The sequence below is a fragment of the Poromitra crassiceps genome (genome assembly GCF_964638095.1).
Source record: "Poromitra crassiceps genome assembly, chromosome: 1".
Taxonomy (NCBI): domain Eukaryota; kingdom Metazoa; phylum Chordata; class Actinopteri; order Beryciformes; family Melamphaidae; genus Poromitra; species Poromitra crassiceps.
The window spans coordinates 33,065,681-33,087,347 of record NC_139623.1 but is presented as its reverse complement, the minus strand read 5'-3'; the positions used below and the strand labels follow the sequence as shown (position 1 = coordinate 33,087,347).

Below are 21,667 nucleotides of genomic sequence, written 5' to 3'. Positions count from 1 at the left end.
GTTAGATTTATTAAGTCGGAGTTATTAAGTTAGCGGCTATCTCAAATATTATTTGGGTTTTCGAATAAATAATGAATGATTTTAGTAAATGATTTGCATAGCTATTTAAATGCTTTTTACATTTGTTTTTTGATTGTGGGACAGTTACTTTGTACCAATCCCAGAGAATGACCTCCTCAGTCAGACCACTTGCCTGTTTGTAGCGTGCTGCAGACAGCACACATCACCCCAGCTGTGTCTGCCTCACTACGCTCTTCTCTCCTGACCACACCCCCAACACGACTAGGTATCAAGCAGGCTAGATATCTGTCAGACCTCTGACTGGCCGGTGAGTGAGTGCTCGGGGGAACTCTGTGACTGGCCGGTGAGTGAGTGCTCGGGGGAACTCTGTGACTGGTCGGTGAGTGAGTGAGTTCTCGGGGGAACTCTGTGACTGGTCGGTGAGTGAGTGAGTGCTCGGGGGAACTCTGTGACTGGCCGGTGAGTGAGTGCTCGGGGGAACTCTGTGACTGGTCGGTGAGTGAGTGCTCGGGGGAGCTCCCCGCTCGCGTCTGTGGACAGTTCACATCAAGGGGGGTTTGTCAGCCTTGAGGATCAATGACCAACACATGTCTCTCACCATGTTTGCTCTTAATGTGATTTTTTCACCTTTCAGAAGGAGCCGTGCTTCTTTGTCACTTTCAACCAGCAATGAGAGATTGATTCACATTTTAACAATGAGGATAGTGGACAGCTATAATGTTTTCCCTCAGAGGGTTATAAAGCGCTATGCATTTAATGATGTGTGAAAAATAGGGCTAATATAACGTTACCCTTCACTACGCTTCAAGCTGCCAGCCCTAGTATACTGTAACGTTACCCTTCACTACGCTTCAAGCTGCCAGCCCTAGTATACTGTAACGTTACCCTTCACTACGCTTCAAGCTGCCAGCCCTAGTATACTGTAACGTTACCCTTCACTACGCTTCAAGCTGCCAGCCCTAGTATACTGTAACGTTACCCTTCACTACCCTTCAAGCTGCCAGCCCTAGTATGCGTGTGTATAGTATAGTATAGTAGTATAGTATAGTAGTATAGTAGTAGTATACTGTGCTGCTCTGCCTAGTATACTGTGCTGCTCTGCCCATGAAGAAAAATCTGTAGCTGTCTAAATCCCAAGATGGATCTCACTGAATCTCTTGGGCCATGTTCACATTACAGGCAAATCTGATTTGCTGCTAAAGTCATTAAGACATTCACTGCCAGACGTTTTTTTTTACTGTAGTTAGCTTCTGCCAGAGGGGTTTTTTGAGGATTCTGGCTCATCTTTCAAGACCCGAGGATTCTTTTCTGCTAAGATTTTGTGAACACACAATATCTCAAAAGAACTAATAGAATGTGTGCTTTCTCTATCTAAAAGAGTTAGTTTGTAGAGTTAGTAGTTATGTAAGCATTAGCAGTTGAATACAGCATGGTTTCAGCGTCAGAAAAAATATTCAGAGATAAACGGCTTTTTGTGAAATTCGATAGAACAGTCACTTTAACCATTCATTTTTGGCTCTCTCTCTCTCTCCCTCCCCCTCTCGCTCTCTCTCTCTCTCTCCCTCCCTCTCGCTCTCCCTCCCTCTCTCTCTCTCTCTCTCTCTCTCCCTCCCTCTCGCTCTCCCTCCCTCTCTCTCTCTCTCCCTCCCTCTCGGGAGGGAGACGCACTAGGTTTAATCCTAGTGAGAGGGGGAGAGGGAGAGAGAGAGAGAGAGAGAGAGAGAGGGAGGGAGGGAGGGAGAGAGAGAGAGCGAGAGAGAGAGAGAGAGAGAGAGGGAGAGAGCGAGAGGGAGAGTTGCTTCCAACTCCTCCCTCCGTGTGTGTCCTCTTGGCCGCAGCGGCCGTGTCACAAGCTCGTTGCTGCTGCTGTAACCTCGCGTCACCAGTCTCATTGCTTTGCTGCTGCTGTGCCTGTCTGCGCGGCCGCTGTTTGAGGAAGTCTGGATGGACTCGCTCGCTTCTTGGAGTTTTGGTTGAGAGAAGCTTTTGCGATTCTGGTCATATTTATGCTGCATGTTTCAAAGTGTGTTCCATCCGTGATCTATTATGCAAATTTGCAATCCCGCACTGCCAGCAATCAGCGCGAAAACGAAAGCGTTTTCGCCAATCCATTTTCATGAGAATGGCTTCGTCACACTGCTTTTTGCTTGCCTTCCTCCTTCCTTGTCGCCACTTAGTGGGTCGGTGGAATGGGTTGTACACGTTGTACACGTCCAATACTTATATAAGAGATGTAAAAGGGTTAGATGCACATCCCACCGTCAAAAAAAAAAAATCGTTTTTTTTTGACGTATTAATACGTCAATGGCAGTGAACCGCTGGATTTTTTTTGACGTATTAATACGTCAGTGGCAGTGAACGTGTTAATCATCATTATCTTGATTGGTTTCCCAAATCTGATTTGGGAGTGTGTCCACACTGCGACAAATCTGATTTGGGAGTGTGTCAACACTGCGACAAATCTGATTTGGGCAAGTGTTCAAGTCGGATCTGTGGGTCCAGATACAATGAGCCAACATACAATGTTTCTGGCAGTGTTTGCATGTCTGCTCTGTGCTCTTCAAGTCCCCGCCCTCTGCAAAAGACACTCTCAAATCTGATTTGGGTGATCAGCGCGTCCACACTGAAGTCACATCAATCGAAAGCAGATTGGAAACTACCTCCATATGTGGTTTGGGACAAGTGACACAAATCAGACTTGGAGTGTCCAGACTCATAAAACCAATATGGATAGAATCATTAATGGGTCATTAAAGTTCACAAATCAGATTTGGCCTCCTAGTTTGAACATGGCCTTGGACTCACGTATAGTTCTCCTCAATGTGACAGTTCAACAGCATGTTTCAAGGTCATTGTTCTGCTTGCGGTCTCTCCCAGGCAAAGGGGGTGTATGAGAAGGTGGGCGAGGCCACAGAGACGGCTCTCACCACGCTGGTGGAGAAGATGAACGTCTTCAAGACTGACCTCTCCGGACTCAGCAAGGTGGAGCGTGCTGGCTCCTGCAACTCGGTAAGCTGCATATACTGTAGTATCTGTCTGTCTGTCTGTCTGTCTGAGATCCTGAAGTGAGTTCTTTGTCATGGTATTGATGACAAGTCGATTCTATACGAGGTGTTTGAAACATAGACATAAATAATATGGACGTATCTATCCCATTAAATGTCTTCTCCCTGGCGGAGTTCAAACGTTGGCCGTCACCATCTTGATTTTTTGTCAGCGGAGTGGGAGGGAATGGGTTGAGTCCTTCCGCACCTCACGTGAGATGGGAGTTTCCCAGAGCCGCAGCTCCTCCTGCTATTGGTCCGTGATCGGCAAGCTGCGTGATCACTGGACAGGTGATCTGTCAATCACCCCCTTATCTATCATCTATTTTACTCCAAACGGGTGATTTATAAAAGGTGAAATTAGCTATATAGACCAAAACCATGTTTCGGTCCAGGCTGTAAAGGTGTTTAATTACTGTTACAAAGTGGGGCATTTTAACAGGAACGATGGGACTTCTGAGTCCTGCCTCAAGTGGCCATTTGAGGAATTACAGCTTAAACAAAAGGCTCGTTTGAGATTAGTAAATTCTGCGCAGATTCAACCAGCACCTTGCTTGGCCCGTTGCAATGATAGTTAGACAAGTTGTCCGACTTGCTCCGCCTGCCCGACTGCGTGAGCAATGGGACTCTCGTGAGAGCGAGGCGGGCGCAGATTTGGAGCGAGGAGCCGCAGTTGCTCCCCACCAACTGCGCCCGACTGCACAGCTCAGAGGATGACGAGAAACGCATCAAGCTGAGCCCATTGGTTCAACACAGGTGCATCACAAACCCACAGTGAAGTGTAGAAACTTAAATTTTATATCTATTCCAAGCTGTCACTCCATATTTTACATAAATACCACCTGTAATGCCTACATTAAAATAAAAATACGTAATCTGAATGGCTGGGTCATTTGAGCAGTGAGTGTGGGTGGCGCTAATGCATGTTTTAATTTGTTTACAAACCGATGTTGAACAAAACTGTAGAAGAAGAAAAGCAGCAGTCGGGGGTGTTCGACTTGTTGATGTCTCACCTGACTGCGCTCGGCTGCTCTCGTCTGCTTTCCAGGCAAGGCAGCAGTCAACTCAAACGAGCCTAAAGACTTCCGCGTCATCAGGGGAAAGGGGTTGTGGTTGCCCACTGGTTTGAAACAAGTCCCTTTCAATCTGTATGCAGCCGTGCTGGAACTATTGGTGAAGAGAATTTGACGTTTTGTGGACTTTTAGCCATATTTAGAGGAATATTTAATTTTAAATTAACATTAGGATTATACTGTTGTGATGTCATTATTCAGTATATTCTCCTTCTGTCACTCACTTTCATGTAACCTCCTGCTCTCCCTTTAGTCATTTTACACTACAACAGACAGGCATAAGACAGGCATAAAAGGTACAGACAGGCATAAACACTGAACTTATTATTATTATTATGGATAACCAGATTATGATGAAATTCAAACACTTTTGAAGAGAGAGCGTATGAAATAAGATTAGAGCTGGGAAGCACAAACTGTTTTTAATGCATTTTGTTGGTGTTATAAACACAAGACACCCAAATCCAACAATTTAGAAAATTCCATCTCTTGCCACCAGGGGGTGCTGCCGCAACCTCTGCACCTACCTTCTCGCGCCCTTGTCTGTATGGGAAATCATTCATCTTCAGTGAACATTCTATTTATTCTGGGAGCTGACATGGAAATTGCTTTAGGCTTAGCACTTCTTAGCATGAATATGCTAATGAAATACTGTAACAGTGTCTGGTTGAGGTCATGTGCAAAAATTGTGTGTCCCTGTATCCATGTTTGTGCATGAAGACATTTTACATTTGAATTGTTTAGCTTGCCTTATCCACAGTTCAGGGGTTCAGTGTCTCCCTCAAGTACCATTTGACAGGACACAGGGTTGTTGATGGACGCACAGCCATGCCTGCACAGCTTGAACCTATGAGTGTTTGGGAATGAGATAATTTCTCTAGGCAACTAACACACCCTCTGACCCATCTCAAAGAATATTTGGAAGCTATAAATTACAGCCTATTATGACATAGAAATTACTGGAAATAACCAAGGTTAATATCCAAGTAAAATAGATGTAATAACTAGTTATAGCATTGGAATTACTGAGTAATATACAAGTGGGGAAAAGTGCCTAACAAAAAGGTTACCAAAGTAAAAGAAACTGCTTTTTTATGTGTTGCAGATAACCCAGGTCTACAATATAGAAAAAGTGAAATGTGCAAACTTTGGCCTGAGCATGGTCAGGCAAATGTTTAAATCAATGACCACTGGTATAAAAAAAATAGAAAGGTCATTCAAATCCCTGCTGGTGTCACTTTGAGGGAAAAAGCAGGTCTTCTGGCTTAGATAAGAGTGAGTCATGAATGTGTGTAGCTGGATGAATGTGAAGCAGGGCATTGCTTCAAAAGGACGTGTAGTCAGCAAACCAAAGCTAAAGAAACAAATAGAAGGCAGAGTTGATGGAGGGCTCAAGGTGCCCACACATGATCCACAGTGAAACAGCTGTTGTTTTCCTATGGGGAGAGCGCTGCCTCCCAACTATGTGGCAGCGCTACACTTGGCATCGCGCACCACTCGAATTTGCCACCAAAGTTCAAATTGTTTAACTTTGACCTATTTACCACTGAGCTCTCTCTGCTCTGCCTCACGGTGAGAGATCGCTTCTCATGTGGAGGCAGCTTTACCTGAACTTTCCTGATCTCTGATGTCCTCATGGCTAGAAAGCACAAGAGAGAGGCAGAGAGAGAGAGAGTGATTTCCCACACAGCCATGCCAAGACAAACTCCCACTGCTCACTCTTTTTGATATAGAGGAGAGTTTTGTCACATGGACAGATTTCAGGAGGACATCCGTCAGATGGATGGACTCCCCAGACAGGGTGTGTGTACCTCACAGCCGTCCGGTCTGGCAGAGCGCATTAACCAATTTGAAGCACAGGTTTTGGCTCTGAACGAGAGGGACACCTACTGGTAGAAGAGGGCTTGACACTAGACACAAATACTATGTGAGGGATACAGATTTACTCCTTTAAATAGCTTCATTCCCAGTGAAATTCACACTCATCCAGGGTTTTGTGATTAAAGCACCGGACCATTGAGAGCGATTTTTGCTTTATCTTAGTCAATCAAAACGTCGACTTGGGTCTGCCTCTGCCTTGCACATGGGCGTTCTGTATGTCTCTGCACACCTTCAGCTTCACCTAAGCATCATGTGTTGTCATACACAGCCGGTAGTGTCTGGCACAGAGTGGCCAGACATCCAGACAAGATGGTTGAGTGCCTGGCCTAAAGTGCCATCCTTCAGCCAAAGCTCTCCATCAGCCTGCCGGCCCCCAGCCTGACAGCTGCTGCACACAAATGAGGCTACTTAGCTCTGGCGCTCACTTTATCTCTCTCTGTGTTACTCTGTGCTCTTTCCTCCTCCGCTCTCATCCATCAGGTGATCCGACAGTTAATGAAGAAGGAGTTCACTCTGGAGTTCTCTCGCGACCGCAAGTCCATGTCGGTCTACTGCACCCCCACCAAGGCTGGATCGTCAGCCAAGATGTTCGTCAAGGTACAAATAAATGATGCGACAGATGGGCATCCTTTATAACTCTTGGTCTTTATTGGTTTATTTGTTTTTGTCAGTCTTGTGAGATGCAGTGGTGGGTGAAGTACCTGAAAGCCACTCTTGAGTAAAAGTACAGACCAGACCAGAAAATGTGTTACTTTGGTAGAAGTTCAAGTCACCTATTAGGATATTACTTGAGAAAACTCTTAAAGTATCTGATATTTACTGTACTTAACTATCAAAAGTAATTTTCTGATATTGAATGTAGTACAAGTACAAGTAAATGCTGTTAATTAAAAAAGCAAGCAAAACACTTGCCTGGGCTTGAGTGGAAATCTTCTTGAGTTTTATAGAGCTCAACAGTCATGTGACGTCTCCAGCCCCGGAAGAGAATTCCTCGTTCATTTTCTCGAGTTTTAAGGCTGGATCCAAGCCAACCAGTGACCTACTGAATCATGAGTGACCATAAAACATTTCACTTGGTGCAAAAATAAAAAGCTGGGATTTTTTTTTTTTTGCGTTTTATTTTATGGTTGGTTGGTTGGTTCCAGCCTTAGAACTAGGTATACGGATTTTTCTAAATGTCTTGTGGAGAAAATGAATCGGGAATTCTCTTCCGGCGCTGGAGACGTCACGTGACTGTTGAGCTCAATAGCGGTTGGCAAACGACGTTATGGTGCATTACCGCCGCCACCAACTGGAATGGAGTGTGGGTCATGAATGATTAACATAATTTGCAAGCTAGGAGCCCTGATTCGCCAAACCTGCTTGCTTGCAGGTGACCCAATTTCTTCTGAATTCACTTTGTAACTAAGATGCTTGGGGGAAATGTAATGGAGTAGAAGGAAATATTTAGGAAATGTAGTCGAGTAAAAGTGAAAGTTGACAGAAATATAGTAAATACTCAAGTAAAGTACAGATACTCCCCAAAAAACACTTAAGTACTGTAACAAAGTATTATTACTTTGTTACATCAAACCACTGACATGTCACCTCTCCCCTCAGGGTGCCCCAGAGAGCGTGATTGAGCGATGCCAGTACCTGCGGGTGGGAACGGGGAAGGTGATGCTGACCCCGGCCCTGCGGGAGCAGCTGCTGGCCAAGATCAGGGAGTGGGGGACGGGGCGTGACACACTGCGCTGCCTGGCCCTGGCCACCAGGGATACCCCGCCTCGCCGAGAGGACATGGACTTGGAGAACTCCAACAAGTTTGCGGAATATGAGGTAGAACACGGTCGATCGATCAGGATTTTGCCAAAATCATCTTTGTTCAATGAAATCTGATGTACTGTAGAGCTACAGAATTGATTCATTCTTCAGAAAGTTTAAAAGTTCAGTTGTTCTTTTTGAGAATTGAATTGAATTGAGTTGTGTTGACCTAACCTCTGTCCTCCTCTCTCTCTCTCTCTCTGTCTCTCTCTCTCTCTGTCTATTCAGATGGCTCTCACCTTTGTTGGCTGCGTGGGCATGCTGGACCCGCCCAGGAAGGAGGTGATGGGCTCGATAAAACTGTGCGGCAAATCGGGCATTCGAGTCATCATGATCACGGGAGACAACAAGGGCACGGCGGTGGCCATCTGCCGGCGCATCGGCATCTTCGACGAGGATGAGGATGTGACAGGGAAGGCCTACACCGGCCGCGAGTTCGATGACCTCATGCCGGATGCCCAGAGAGACGCGGTGAAGCGAGCACGCTGCTTCGCCCGCGTAGAGCCCGCTCACAAGTCCAAGATCGTGGGATACCTGCAGTCGTTCGACGAGATTACTGCCATGGTGAGGAGAGGGGGTTGAAGAGGGAGAGAGGGTGGAATGTCTAGTGGTTACCAGGAGAGCTCACAACTCGCATCACTTAGGTTACTGCTTCATATTCCTAAGGCACAATATGCCTCACCTCCACCCTAGGACTGGGCAATAATGACAGAATCATTGGGGACCGTATACCTCAATATCGATAATGTGGCGAGATCTTTGGGTGAGTATTTGTGCTTTCATAAGATATTCACACAAGCATAGACCATATAAATATATGGATGTAGCTACCGTGACATACAAGCATAGACCATATAAATATATGGATGTAGCTGCCGTGACGTCACCGATTGGTTTTTGGGCTCCTGTTTGGAGGTCTCGAGGTTGGCATTGTCAACATCACCATCTTGGTTATTTGCCAGAAGTGACGTGAATTTGGACGAGAAGATCAGCAGTGTGGCCGCGGCCTGCTATTGGTCCATGATCGACGAGCTGCGCGAGCACTGGACAGGCGCCCAAAACACTAATTTTTCTCATGTATTTGACTGGAAATGGAACCCTAATTTACAAGATGAACATCATGGTGTATTGAAGAAGACTTGAAACTGGCGATTGAGACCATAAACTCATTAGGAAGAAAGGGTTTACTGGGGCCATAAATCAAGTGAGAAGTACGTCATTTTCCCATTTACTTCCATGTAATCAGACTTCTTTTTGAAGCCACTGGCGTCGCCCCCTGCAGGCCATTCAAAAGAATGCAGGTTTGTTACTTGGCTTCACAAACAGAGCTACGAGATAGTCCCTTGCATACAAGAAAGTAAAAAAAATTAGTAATTATCATTAGTGATCAGTAATGTGTAATGTGGATATGATGAGCAGGTAAAGCCAATCATTGTTCATTTTATTAAACCTGGAAGAAGAAACATGTACAGTTATAGGATATATTGACGCCCAGCCCTAACCCCCTTCCCTACCCCCCCAGCACCTTACAACTGTGCATGACATGAAGAACTGTCTGAGAAAGAGAATGCACCTGGGGAAGCCAGTGAGGCGTGACATGTTTCTGCTCTCAAACCAGACTCTGTTATCAGAGCCGTCGTCTGTGGGCCGCTCCGCTGCTTCCTATCTGACACGCGTCTCAGAAGAGGGCTTGTTATTGGGTCAGAGGCAGGGAAGGGCGAGAGACAACAATATCACCACTTGCCTGTCACACTGACTCCGCATTCACCGCAGCACAAAGCTGCTTTGGGTCCTGCCACCAGAGATAAATATCTCAGTTGCTCAGCTTTAGTTTGAATCCCTTCTGGATCTAAAATGGTAATGAAATGTTTGCTCTTATGATATTAGGCAATTTAATTAATATGTTGAGCATGAATGACTTCCCCTTGAAGCAACAGTGCAAAGAACCAAAATTGTAACGTATGTATGTGTATCATTCACGGTCAATAGAGCAGCACTAGTTTGAGTGCTAATAGAAAGTTTGTTTGAGCTCTCATCCCCAAAAGAGATTGAGTGTTGGTAACAGCTAACGAACCTGAAGATATTATGCGAATTCTCAGAAACAAGTTAATGTTGCAGTGCCAGGAAATCTTTCTTGCTTATGGTTCACTGTTTGAATCATTTTATCTAGACAAATCTCGACTAGCCTGCCAAAAATCAGACAGTTAAGGAATAGCATAGTGTGAATTCTATTTCACACTAGTTCACCTGAATGAACCCTAATTTACACAATCAGCCATTCAAAGTAAAAACAGTCCAGTGGGTAAACTTGTCCGATACAGTGAAGGCATGTTTCTAGACCAATCATCTCCTCTCACCCTGTCCTCTCCAGACAGGAGATGGAGTGAACGATGCTCCAGCACTGAAGAAGGCAGAGATCGGGATCGCCATGGGCTCGGGCACGGCGGTGGCCAAGTCGGCGTCCGAGATGGTGCTGTCAGACGACAACTTCTCCACCATAGTGGCCGCCGTGGAGGAGGGCAGAGCCATCTACAATAACATGAAGCAGTTCATCAGATACCTCATCTCCTCCAACGTGGGAGAGGTCGTCTGGTGAGGATACAGGCTAGAGGAATTTATCTACAGCAGGGGTTCTCAAAGTTTTGATGACCGAGGGCCAATTTTGATTGATTGATTGATTGATTTTATTTTGGATAAAGAATTACAAAATCCCAGGGATGACATGAAAAAGTCTAAACACTTATTTCCATCATGGTCCCAGGGACCCAACATTGGATTGAGGGCTGCCCAAGTAAAAACGGTACACAAAGTAATTCCAAAACAACAAAATCCTCAATAGCCTATTCTAGACAGTCTAGCCGATTGTGAGTCAAGTGAGAAATCTATGCTGCTTTTTCACACACACACACACACACACGCACGCACACACACACACACGCACGCACGCGCACGCACACACACACACACACACACACACACACACACACACACACACACACACACACACACAATATACCTTCCAACATTAGCCTGTGACAAAAAGGGACCCTTTGAAAAGGTTTTTTCCCCCCCTTGCCAAAATTTAGCCGAAAGGAGCATTATTTCCTTCCCCCCCCTCCGACACCCAAATCGAGGCTGGCATCTCTGCATGCCTCAAAGACATTGGCGACTGGATGTCTGCCCACCACCTCAAGCTCAACCTTGGTAAAACAGAGCTACTCTTCCTCCCAGGGAAAGACTGCCCTTTCGCAGATCTCTCCATCTCCATTGACAATACCACTGTGCTTCCCTCCCAAACAGCTAAAAACCTTGGGGTGATCCTTGACAACCAGCTGTCTTGCTCGGCCAACATAGCTGCGACAGCACGCTCCTGTAGGTTCTCTCTCTACAACATCCACAAAATCCGTCCCTTTCTCACAAGGGAAGCGACTCAACTCCTGGTCCAGTCACTTATCAGCTCCCGCCTGGACTACTGCAACGTGCTCCTGGCCGGCCTACCTGCCGTCGACATCCGACCGCTTCAGCTCATTCAGAACGCTGCAGCCCGTCTGGTATTCAACCAACCCAAATTCTCTCATGTCACTCCCCTCTTCTGTGACCTTCACTGGCTTCCCATCTCGGCACGCATCAAATCAAATCAAGACACTGGTAGTGGCCTACAGGGCAGTACACCAGACAGCTCCTCTGTACCTGCAATCTATGGTCAGGTTCCAAACCTCTCACCGCTCCCTTCGCTCCTCCACTAGTGCAGGACGCCTCACCCCTCCTTCGCTACGGGGGCTAAAAAGTCGCTCATCCCGATCGCGACTCTTCTCGTCCCTGGCACCTCAATGGTGGAATGAGCTTCCACCTTCAGTCAGGACGGCTGAATCACTGCCGATCTTTCGGAAAAGACTAAAGACACACCTTTTCATGCTCCATCTGGGCCCTTCTTGAACTAACTTATTTCTCTCTCTATAAAAAAAAAAAAAAAAAAGATTACTAACTTAACTTGACCACTATTCCTTCAGATGTTGTAGTTGTCATATACTGTGTTGCATAGTTGATTGCTCTATTGCTGACAAAAATGTGTTATTGTAAGTCGCTTTGGATAAAAGCGTCTGCCAAATGACGTAATGTAATGTAATGTATATTTACCCCCCTTCCTGGCAAGCTAACATGACATTGTTGATACCAATGGAATCGTTAATCAAGTTTCATATGATACCAGAAACTTCACCCTGGCCTTAAAACTGAGCCTGCTACAGCCTCTCAAAGACAGTAAACCAAGAATCAGACCAAATACTATCATGTCTCATTGCGGGCCACCACAAACATTCCCAAGGGCCGCACTTTTGAGGGCCCCTGATCTACAGTGTCTTACTTTCAGCTCGACTTCCTTCGACGGCCGCTTGATGTCTTGTGTGTGTTGTTTCAGTATCTTCCTGACAGCCATCCTGGGTCTCCCCCTGCTTGATGTCTTGTGTGTGTTGTTTCAGTATCTTCCTGACAGCCATCCTGGGTCTCTCCCTGCTTGATGTCTTGTGTGTGTTGTTTCAGTATCTTCCTGACAGCCATCCTGGGTCTCTCCCTGCTTGATGTATTGTGTGTGTCTCTCTCAGTATGTTCCTGACAGCCATCCTGGGTCTCCCCCTGCTTGATGTCTTGTGTGTCTCTCTCAGTATGTTCCTGACAGACAGCCATCCTGGGTCTCCCCCTGCTTGATGTATTGTGTGTGTCTCTCTCAGTATGTTCCTGACAGCCATCCTGGGTCTCTCCCTGCTTGATGTATTGTGTGTGTCTCTCAGTATCTTCCTGACAGCCATCCTGGGTCTCTCCCTGCTTGATGTATTGTGCGTGTCTCTCAGTATGTTCCTGACAGCCATCCTGGGTCTCCCCCTGATTGATGTATTGTGTGTGTCTCTCTCAGTATGTTCCTGACAGCCATCCTGGGTCTCTCCCTGCTTGATGTCTTGTGTGTCTCTCTCAGTATGTTCCTGACAGCCATCCTGGGTCTCTCCCTGCTTGATGTATTGTGTGTGTCTCTCTCAGTATCTTCCTGACAGCCATCCTGGGTCTCCCCGAGGCACTGATTCCAGTGCAGCTGCTGTGGGTTAATCTGGTGACGGACGGCCTGCCTGCCACCGCGCTGGGCTTCAACCCCCCGGACCTGGACATCATGGACAAGCCTCCACGTAACCCCAAAGAGCCTCTTATCTCCGGCTGGCTCTTCTTCAGATACCTGGCCATTGGAGGTAACATGAGCGCCAGTGAACGGCTGTATATCAGTGCATGATTATGTAATGTTGTAGTTAGCGTTGGCTAAGTGTTAGAGCTGTTTTACAGATGAACTGCAGGGCTCTCTGGCTTGCCAAAACCCAGTTGAGCAAATGATTAGTGGTTGTAGTTTAGAATAAACAGATATAATGGGCAAAAATCCAAACCTTTTAAGTCTTTCCCTGGAGCAGCTTTGAATAAATACTACATTTTTAATTTAAAGCCTCTGGAAATGTGGCTTGAAATAGTAAAAAAATGCATTTGTGATATGAAAGTTGAGTGTCTCATTAAGCATCCACACAAATCTCAGTGAAAATAAACATTCATAACTATTAGAAAACCTAGTTAGAAAACAACTCATTTTGCTGTTTAGACCATTTCTCAAGACTGTGTGTGGGCGTGGCATATTGTGTTTTGATTGACATCTCACTGGCTGCTGCTTGGACTTTGCTTGCGGTCCCTCTGTCCTGCTAGCTCTAATGCAAATTCTTGCCATGTTTGACGCCATTAAGGAATGAAATTGTGAATGTGAAAGTTCAAATGAACTGCGTATGTTGTACAACAGAAGTTTGTGAACTGGACCATCAAGTTTCATAGTCCTAAGATCACTAATGCTTGCTTTAGCCTAATTCAATGCAGTAAAACAGCCTAAATTAGCCTCTTTGCTAGCAGGACATCTTCTGCTAGCTGTAATGCGAATTTTCGCCATGTTCAAATCCATTAATGAATGAAATTGTGATTGTGAAAGTTCACATTAACTGCCATGTTTGTACAACAGAGGTTTGTGAACTGAAGCATTATGTTTCATAGTCGTTTTTTATGGTTCTCGTGCATTTTGCGGGATAACTTGTACTTAACTCATTGAGTGCCAATGACGTCTAAAGACGTCAATTCAAATAGTAACGTAGAGTGCCAATGACGTCTAAAGACGTCAATTGCGTTTTTTTGACGGTGGGACGTGGATCAAAGCCTGATGCATCTCCTGTAAAAATATGGGGGATGTTGAAGGTGTATAAGCTATTTTACCATTAGGTGGCGACAGTGCTCTCCAGATTAGAGAAAGGCGAGGAAAAAACAGAGAAGAAGCCGTGGGGAAACGGAAACCGATGCATGCTGTAACGTTAGATGTGCCTGTGAACAGCAGCCAATCTGCTCCCACAATTGAGCCTTTCTGTCTGTTGCGATAGTTTCTCCATATGATTAGTTGCCAGAAAAGGAGCACCCGACACCAGCGTCTTTCTGAAAAGATAAATTATTCTCAGCTGGGAGCGCTGGGAGCCGGCACACAAAAACGGCGGAGCGCTGTGAAAATAGAGCTGGGTGCAGCGCACTTTGAAACGTGCAGCAGAAAGTTCAGAGCAGCAGAGAGCCACCAGAGACACTCCCACGGAGGAGTTTGCAGTTGAGGGGGGTGGGGCACGCAGGGCACCATACAACACCGACCCAGACAGCAGGCTCGATGGACAGATTGGCAAACACAAGCTAGAATACCTGTAAATCAAGACCAGCAAGAAGGTGTAGGGTCTGCACACGCAGGGGCCAGCGCTGCTGGTTCCAGCTAAAAAATATTATTTTGCCATCAAAATTCCTTTGTTTTCACTGTTTTATTGAAGGAAATTATTTTTGAGGTGTCACTACATCAGAAAATATTAGCTTCAGAGTCAGTGATGTGCTTGAAATGCTTCATTTCACAAAAGGCTCATTATCTCAGCTTCTAGTTTGAAACATCTGTTTTTGGTGAAACCAACCTATCTTCTACTGCTGATAACTAAAGAACGGAAAATGATATCAATAAACTTTTTTTTGCTGATGATACAAGAGAGTCTCATCGTTCTTTGGGCGTGTTCGGTGTTTACATAGTAATATCACACAATATTCTGTGGGTCTTGAGAAATCACTGAAAACGCTCTGAAAGGGCTGGCACTGGGAGCATCTGTTTTCCAGAAATGGCTGGCAGCCAATGAGTTAACCTAACTGCTGATGCGTGTGCATATGTTTGTCTGACTCTCTGGTTTTCCCTGCAGGATATGTGGGTCTTGGAACAGTAGGCGCTGCCACCTGGTGGTACCTGTTTGATGAAGAAGGCCCTCAAGTCTCCTTCTATCAGCTGGTGAGTTGGAAAATGCCATCGCTCCATCTCTTATCCTTTACTGCTTGCTGCAGCATAAAAGCTTATCTTATGTAACCCTAGAGGAATGCATTGGGATTGTGGTCCTGCAGGACGCAACGCAAATCTTGTGGGAGCGGGCCGGGCAGTTTTAACTTTGCTACGGGCAGGAGGTCGAAAAGTAAACTGCGGGTTCTGGGATTTAGTTAGCTAACCGGAAGGATGGAGTCAGCAAATGCAGTGAAACATAAAATAAAAGCAGGCCATTACAATAGCAAGGCAAGTCTGACATTTGGACAGAATTGGACACACTCATGTTTGGATGTGTGCTGATCCAGCAGTGCACACAGTCATGTTTGGATGTGTGCTGATCCCAGCAGTGCACACAAATAGAAAGGGAAGCGAGGCCCGTATACTTTGATTGCAGCTAGTGTGGGAACGAGGCCAAGATTCCCCAGCTGTTCATCAGATCTGAGCTCCATCAGACAAGGTCACAGAGGTCCTGGTGACATCCTGTTGACGCGCGCGCGTGTGCACACACACACACACACACACACACACACACACACACACACACACACACACACACACACTCTAAATCCTGTCTGTCTCCCCCTGCAGAGACACTTCATGCAGTGTACTGAGGAGAACCCCATGTTCCAGGGGATAGACTGCGAGGTGTTTGAGTCTCGCTACCCGACAACCATGGCCCTGTCTGTGCTGGTCACTATCGAAATGTTCAACGCACTCAACAGGTCAGTTGTCTCCTACTGCGACGGTGGGGTAAACACTGCCTGAAAGTCACTGCTGTCAGGACATTTAAACAAAGTGAATTATGGTTGTGTTTTTCCTGCTGTGGTTTTGATTCCTTTATGTCATAGGTTGTGGAAGCAGTGCTAATCTCTTCTCAATTGAGATGATATTTGGTTATGACTAGAAGGGCACTCAGAGTACGCAGACCTCCGCCAATGTCCGCTATTATTCGCTAGTTTGTACTATTATTGCTTGTTCGTGAGTTGGATCTGGATCCGTTACCAAATGTAATAGGTTCTTCCTTGGCCGATGTTACACCCTTCGCTGAAGTTTCATGAAAATCGGGCAAGTCGTTTTTCTGTAATCCTGCAGACAGACAAACTACCGTAACTAACAAAAGGCACAGAAAACATAACCTCCTTGGCGGAGGTAATAATTAAGCAGGCCTTTTGCTCTTGCAACGCATTAACCACTTTTACCATGTTAATAACACAAATATATTCTATTCCTATTGCAAAAGAATGGCATTGTGGGATGAATTTGACCAATTAGAATTGTTGTTAGCAGTGATTACAATGTGTTTTGTCCTCTGAGGGATGACAGGATTCCGTCTATGCCAGAAAATGCTTACCATCCCAGTACATAACCGCCAGAACTGCTGTTGACCATACCCTGTTTATATACAGCATAGATATCTACCATAGGTTTTCCCAGCAAATGAACCTAATAAACCTAACATTCTGAAATGTAATAATTTACATCATTTGCATATTGATTCTTAGTGAGAGTAACAAAGAAATCAAGCTTAGCTACACTGGAATCATGTATTTATTTTGGAAGAGCGGAGTTAAAAATGAAGTGTGAAGGGAAAACTCTGTGTTTTTGCCAGTGGTGCTCATGGAGCAAGCCTGTCAATAGCTCCCCATAGAAACAAAGGCAAATGGCTCATAATATAGGAAAGAGTTTGGGAAAAGGAAGGTTCAACAAAGGGCTTGCCTGACCAATGAAAATGCTGTGGTTCTTATCCCAAGCCAAGACAGACAGTAAAACTGACACATGGACCACATGTTTACATGGTTGCTAGTTACCATGTAAGGAGGGAGGTCTGTTGTTATTTTCAGCTCAGTTTTGTTAATTCATTTGGACTCGATGTAAAGTCACTCCGGATAAAAATGCCAACTTAGTGCCTTAATTGTACGGTAATTGCGATTTTCCTACTGGAAGATGATGAAATTGGAATCTTGAAGCCTTTAAGCTTTTCCCAACATTTTGTGTGTGATCTTTACAACGTGGTGGAACAACTTCCTTGGTCAGGCCTTAATGTTCAGCTGAACAACTAAAGGGTTGACATGTTTTGTACTACTAAATCTCCTCCACGCTCTCCAGTCTGTCTGAGAACCAGTCCCTGGTCAGGATGCCTCCCTGGGTCAACATCTGGCTGCTGGGAGCCATCATCATCTCCCTCTCCCTCCACTTCCTCATCCTCTACATTGAACCTCTACCTGTGAGTATTGGTGCGATGTGAAACAGGCGTACTGACACATCGTTTTACACATTTTAAGATGACCGAAATCCACCCACAATGGATTACCAGGATTCAGATGCATATTATAACATACAGTATACGTTTTTAAAGATTTTGTTTTTATGATGAGACATGGCAGGTCTTATACTCTTGAGCCAGAAATCTCCACTTCAGTAGCACTTACATACACCACACTTTCCAGTGGTATTCTAACTATATTTTGAAGGTTTTGACAGAGGGGCTTCTGAGTGGAGTGCTGCTAAACCCAAACTCCAACCCCGGTTCCAAAAAAGATGAAAGGGCAGCACATCTTAAATGTCAAAGTCAAGGAGGACCAAATACTCACATTTCACTTCTTTATTTGGCTCATACTCATGTGGCTCATACTCATGTGGGCCAAATAAACGAGTGTAATGTGAGTACGTTGTCCTGCTTGACTTTGACATTTGAGATGTGCTGCCCTTTCATCTTTTTTGGGACAGGGTTTGTTCATATATCATTCATAGCCTGATTTATATACATTTCATTCCTAAAAACATGGAAAAGAAATTTGGCTTTGGCTCTAATTATGTCAACAAAATGAAACAAGAATTTTGAACCTGGCTGGATAAAGCTAGGTTCAAAATTCTCGTTTCATTGAATGTTCATATTTCTGTTCTGGAAATGTATGCAATTTAGTGCATATTTAAGTAGATAATGCCTAATTTGCATATTTAAACATAAAGCTTGGTGTTGGGTTTTAACCCTGAATAGCTGGATAAACGAATTGGCCGCTACAGGGCTCCTGCCAGAAAGCACTTGGGACACCAGGTGGGGTTCAACACGTTTACTAAAGGCAGGTAAAGGCAGTCACCGACTGTACAGTGGTTTACACTGTATCTTCTCTGACTGTTGTACAGGCAACCGCCGTAGTGAAAGGAAAAAAGGGAGGTTTTATCCCTCTGACAGGTTTCTAGCCGTTTCTAGGTGCTCCACGTGTGTTTGCTCGTTTGTTTCTGACTGCTTCTAGAAGCTTCCACGGACGTTCATATCGTTAAGTCAGCCGCAATAACAGCTCTAACTTCCTGTTTGTATTTCCAAAATAAAAGCATTACTAACACAAGATAATAACAACAAAACTCGCTGCATTAATGCGAAATAAGTGATACAGCTCTGCCAAGTGAGGAATTCTCAACACTTGGAATACAAAGAAATATTTTTCTTAATGTAAGTAATCAACTGGGGAAGTTTCATTGTGATATATCTTAGTAAAAAAAATTATCCTATTCACCTACCATGTCTCACCTAATGGAAAGAAGAGAGAAAAGGCAGAGGAGTGCTGTAGCTCTGTCTGGTGATCAAATGGCTGATTAGGAGACTTTCTGACTATTCAATCCTTTCGTTCCTTCAGTTGATCTTCCAGGTGACCCCTCTGCGCTGGTCCCAGTGGATGGTCGTCCTGAAGATCTCCATCCCAGTCATCCTCCTGGATGAGGCCCTGAAATACATCTCCAGGAACCATCTCGAAGGTATGGTCCACCTTTCCAATGCATTGTCCTTTTTTAAATAATACGTTGATTCCAGTCAATGAATATCCTTGTTGATGTTAAATCTTAAATCTGCTAGGATTGTATCTGCCTATGGCTACTGATTAATCTCTTTTGCTCTTTTTCTCTCTCCTGCATTTCTAATGCAGCCTAAATTCTTTTTATCTCACCTTCTATGAAAAGGTACTCTTCATTTCCAACCTCCTCTCGCCTCTTTTTCTTTCCACTGTCAACTCTTTGCTATTCATAGCTTTCAAGGGGCGTTACGTGCTGCCGGGAACGCCCACCTGACGGTCAAAAAACAAACTTGTTCATTCGCTGCCAGCCGCGTCGACTAGTTTCTCACGCTGTGTTTGTTCAGCCGTTTGTACACACGTCTTTGCGGCCAACATTTCCTCAAAGGTAAGCTCAAGTAACGTTACAAAAATGTTTAAAATACCCCGTTAACGTTACTTGAGCTTACCTTTGATGAAATGTTGGCCGCAAAGACGTGTGTACTTTGATGGTAGCCATTTGCCCTCCCCAGCGACTGAACCACGTCTAATCGCACAAATCCACAACCTCCTCCTGTCTGAGTTTTCTTTCTCCGACGGCATTCTGTAAAAGCACAAGCCAGGCGTGTCTCCTCGTCGGTTAGTGCAACCGATAGCACAACAGGTATCCGGCATTTTGGCTGAACAAACACAGCGTGAGAAACTAGTGACTCGGCGGCAGTGGAATGAACAAGTTTTTTTTTTGACCGCCAGGTGGGCGTTCCCGGCAGCACGTAACGCCCCTTGAAAGCTATGAATAGGCTGACTGCACTAGTTATTATGTCTTCTAATGGCCTGTTTTTATCACTGGCAGGTGATGAGGAGAAGAAATATCGGAGGAGACGGCAGATGAACTAAGACCTCTCCCTCAACACACTCACCCAGTTAGACACACGCCTCCTCCCTCTTTTTGATTTCATTTTTAGCTGGGAACCTTTTCTGTCCCCTGTCCTCGTTCCCCACTCCTGCATGTCCAACGCAGCACCACTAGAAATGAGCAGGATGTGCATGAGAAAAGAGTTGTGCAAGAACAGGGCGCATGTGTGTCGCTGCGAGCATGGCTTCCAACGAGTGTGTGTGAGAAAATTAACGTGTGTGTGTGTACGTGTGTGTGTGTGTGAGAAAATTAACGTGTGTGTGTGTGTGTGTGTGTGTGTGTACATGCGTGTGAACAGGCAGGTGCATGCCTGTGTTCACCGTTGCGAGAGAGTGTGACACAACTGCAAAAAAAAAGTCAATGGGGAAAAAAACAGACCCGGGGCTCTGCTTTTTTTTTTTTTTGATTTCTGCACATGGGTTTTTGACTGTACAGTTACACATACAGTGGTGCAGTAACTGGCAGTTACACATACAGTGGTGCAGTAACTGGCCTTTGGGGAAGGAAGGAGAGGGAGGACAGGGGGGTGGGAGGTTGATGGGTCCGGGTGGGTAGGGAGGGCGTTTTGAACGAAAGAGAGCTTGAGAGGCGAGACCTGCCAAGGAGAAGACTACCACAGAGACTGGTATTCACTGGCAAGAGAGGAGCACCAACAAGCGTATTGCTCTCCCCGAGCTGCATGTGTTCACTGTCGGGCCGTGCTGCAGAAAGCTGCTGTTTTTGTCCACAGAAGCATTATCTTTGAGGTACTCCTCTGCCCGGGCTTGTGCCACCCACACTACTGGCAGCTCTGTAAGGGCAGGGCCTCCGTCAACATGCCACTGTATCAGAGCAGCGTGTCACAGCGCTGTTCCTCCCATCGCTCACTCTCTTTTGTCTTTTTACTCTTACCGCATACAAAGTCCTCTTCCATTGTATATTATGCAGAATTCGTCCTCGTTTGCCCTGTCTTGCTCTTTCTCTCTCTCTCTGTTCAAGGACCCTTAATAAGAAGGATAAGACATCACTCACGTCACATCGTTCGAATTTTGCATTGGGGCCAGACTTTGGGGCCAGTTTATTGAAGTGAATGGGGCGGGCAGGATAAGTCCCACTATAAACAATCATATCTGTGTCGTTTCACGTTTGATTGAAAAATGCTTCCACCAGATGAAGGAAAACACCTTACATGATGCCCCGTCCGCTCATGTAACATGATGTCGTTAGCTAATCTAGCTCTATCTTGGACCAAACAGGGGCTTGAGTTGAGCTACATGCAGCTGCTGGACAGAATCATGACCTGTTTGGACCAATAATAAGGAAAACTAACGTACACAGATTAAAAAAAACATCAGTGATGACTGATGTTTTTTTAATCTGTGTGTAAAAAAAACATCAGTCATCACCTAATGTGTTTTCTTTAATCTGGTGGAAGCACTTTTCAAATGGCACAGATATGTTGTTTTATAGAGGGGACTTTCCATGCCCACCCCATTCACTTCATTAGAACTGGCCCCAATGCAAAATTCTAACGCTGTGATGTGAGTGATATGTCTTCCTTCCTTATAGTTTCCTTGTCTCTGTTGAGGAGGCAGCTGTGTGCCCGGGCCGTGACTCATGGGGGCGTGGAGGGGTTTCTCCTCCTGAAGGTGTGAATAGCTTTACGCTGCTTGGCCGCTTCCTGTAGCTCTCATGTGAGGAGCTGAGGTCAGCTCACAGACTCTGCTCAAAAAAGAAAGCAAGAAAGAGAAAAAAAAAAGTAATGTGAAATGTCTTACGGCACCAAACCA

At 45.3% G+C, this 21,667-nt stretch overlaps 1 protein-coding gene across 1 annotated transcript in view; it reads left to right on the top strand.

Annotated features, from left to right (window-relative positions):
• atp2a3 (ATPase sarcoplasmic/endoplasmic reticulum Ca2+ transporting 3) overlaps window positions 1-20,338 on the top strand; it is a 99,199-nt gene extending 78,861 nt beyond the window's left edge. The window contains exons 11-21 of the mRNA XM_083642864.1: window positions 2,899-3,030; window positions 6,500-6,616; window positions 7,619-7,837; window positions 8,051-8,386; window positions 10,194-10,414; window positions 12,854-13,056; window positions 15,103-15,188; window positions 15,807-15,940; window positions 17,325-17,442; window positions 18,854-18,971; window positions 19,836-20,338. Coding sequence (XP_083498990.1) covers window positions 2,899-3,030; window positions 6,500-6,616; window positions 7,619-7,837; window positions 8,051-8,386; window positions 10,194-10,414; window positions 12,854-13,056; window positions 15,103-15,188; window positions 15,807-15,940; window positions 17,325-17,442; window positions 18,854-18,971; window positions 19,836-19,879 — 1,728 coding nt within the window. The 3' untranslated portion in view covers window positions 19,880-20,338. The remainder of the gene's footprint in view (window positions 1-2,898; window positions 3,031-6,499; window positions 6,617-7,618; window positions 7,838-8,050; window positions 8,387-10,193; window positions 10,415-12,853; window positions 13,057-15,102; window positions 15,189-15,806; window positions 15,941-17,324; window positions 17,443-18,853; window positions 18,972-19,835) is intronic.
• The last annotated feature ends 1,329 nt before the right edge of the window (window positions 20,339-21,667 follow it).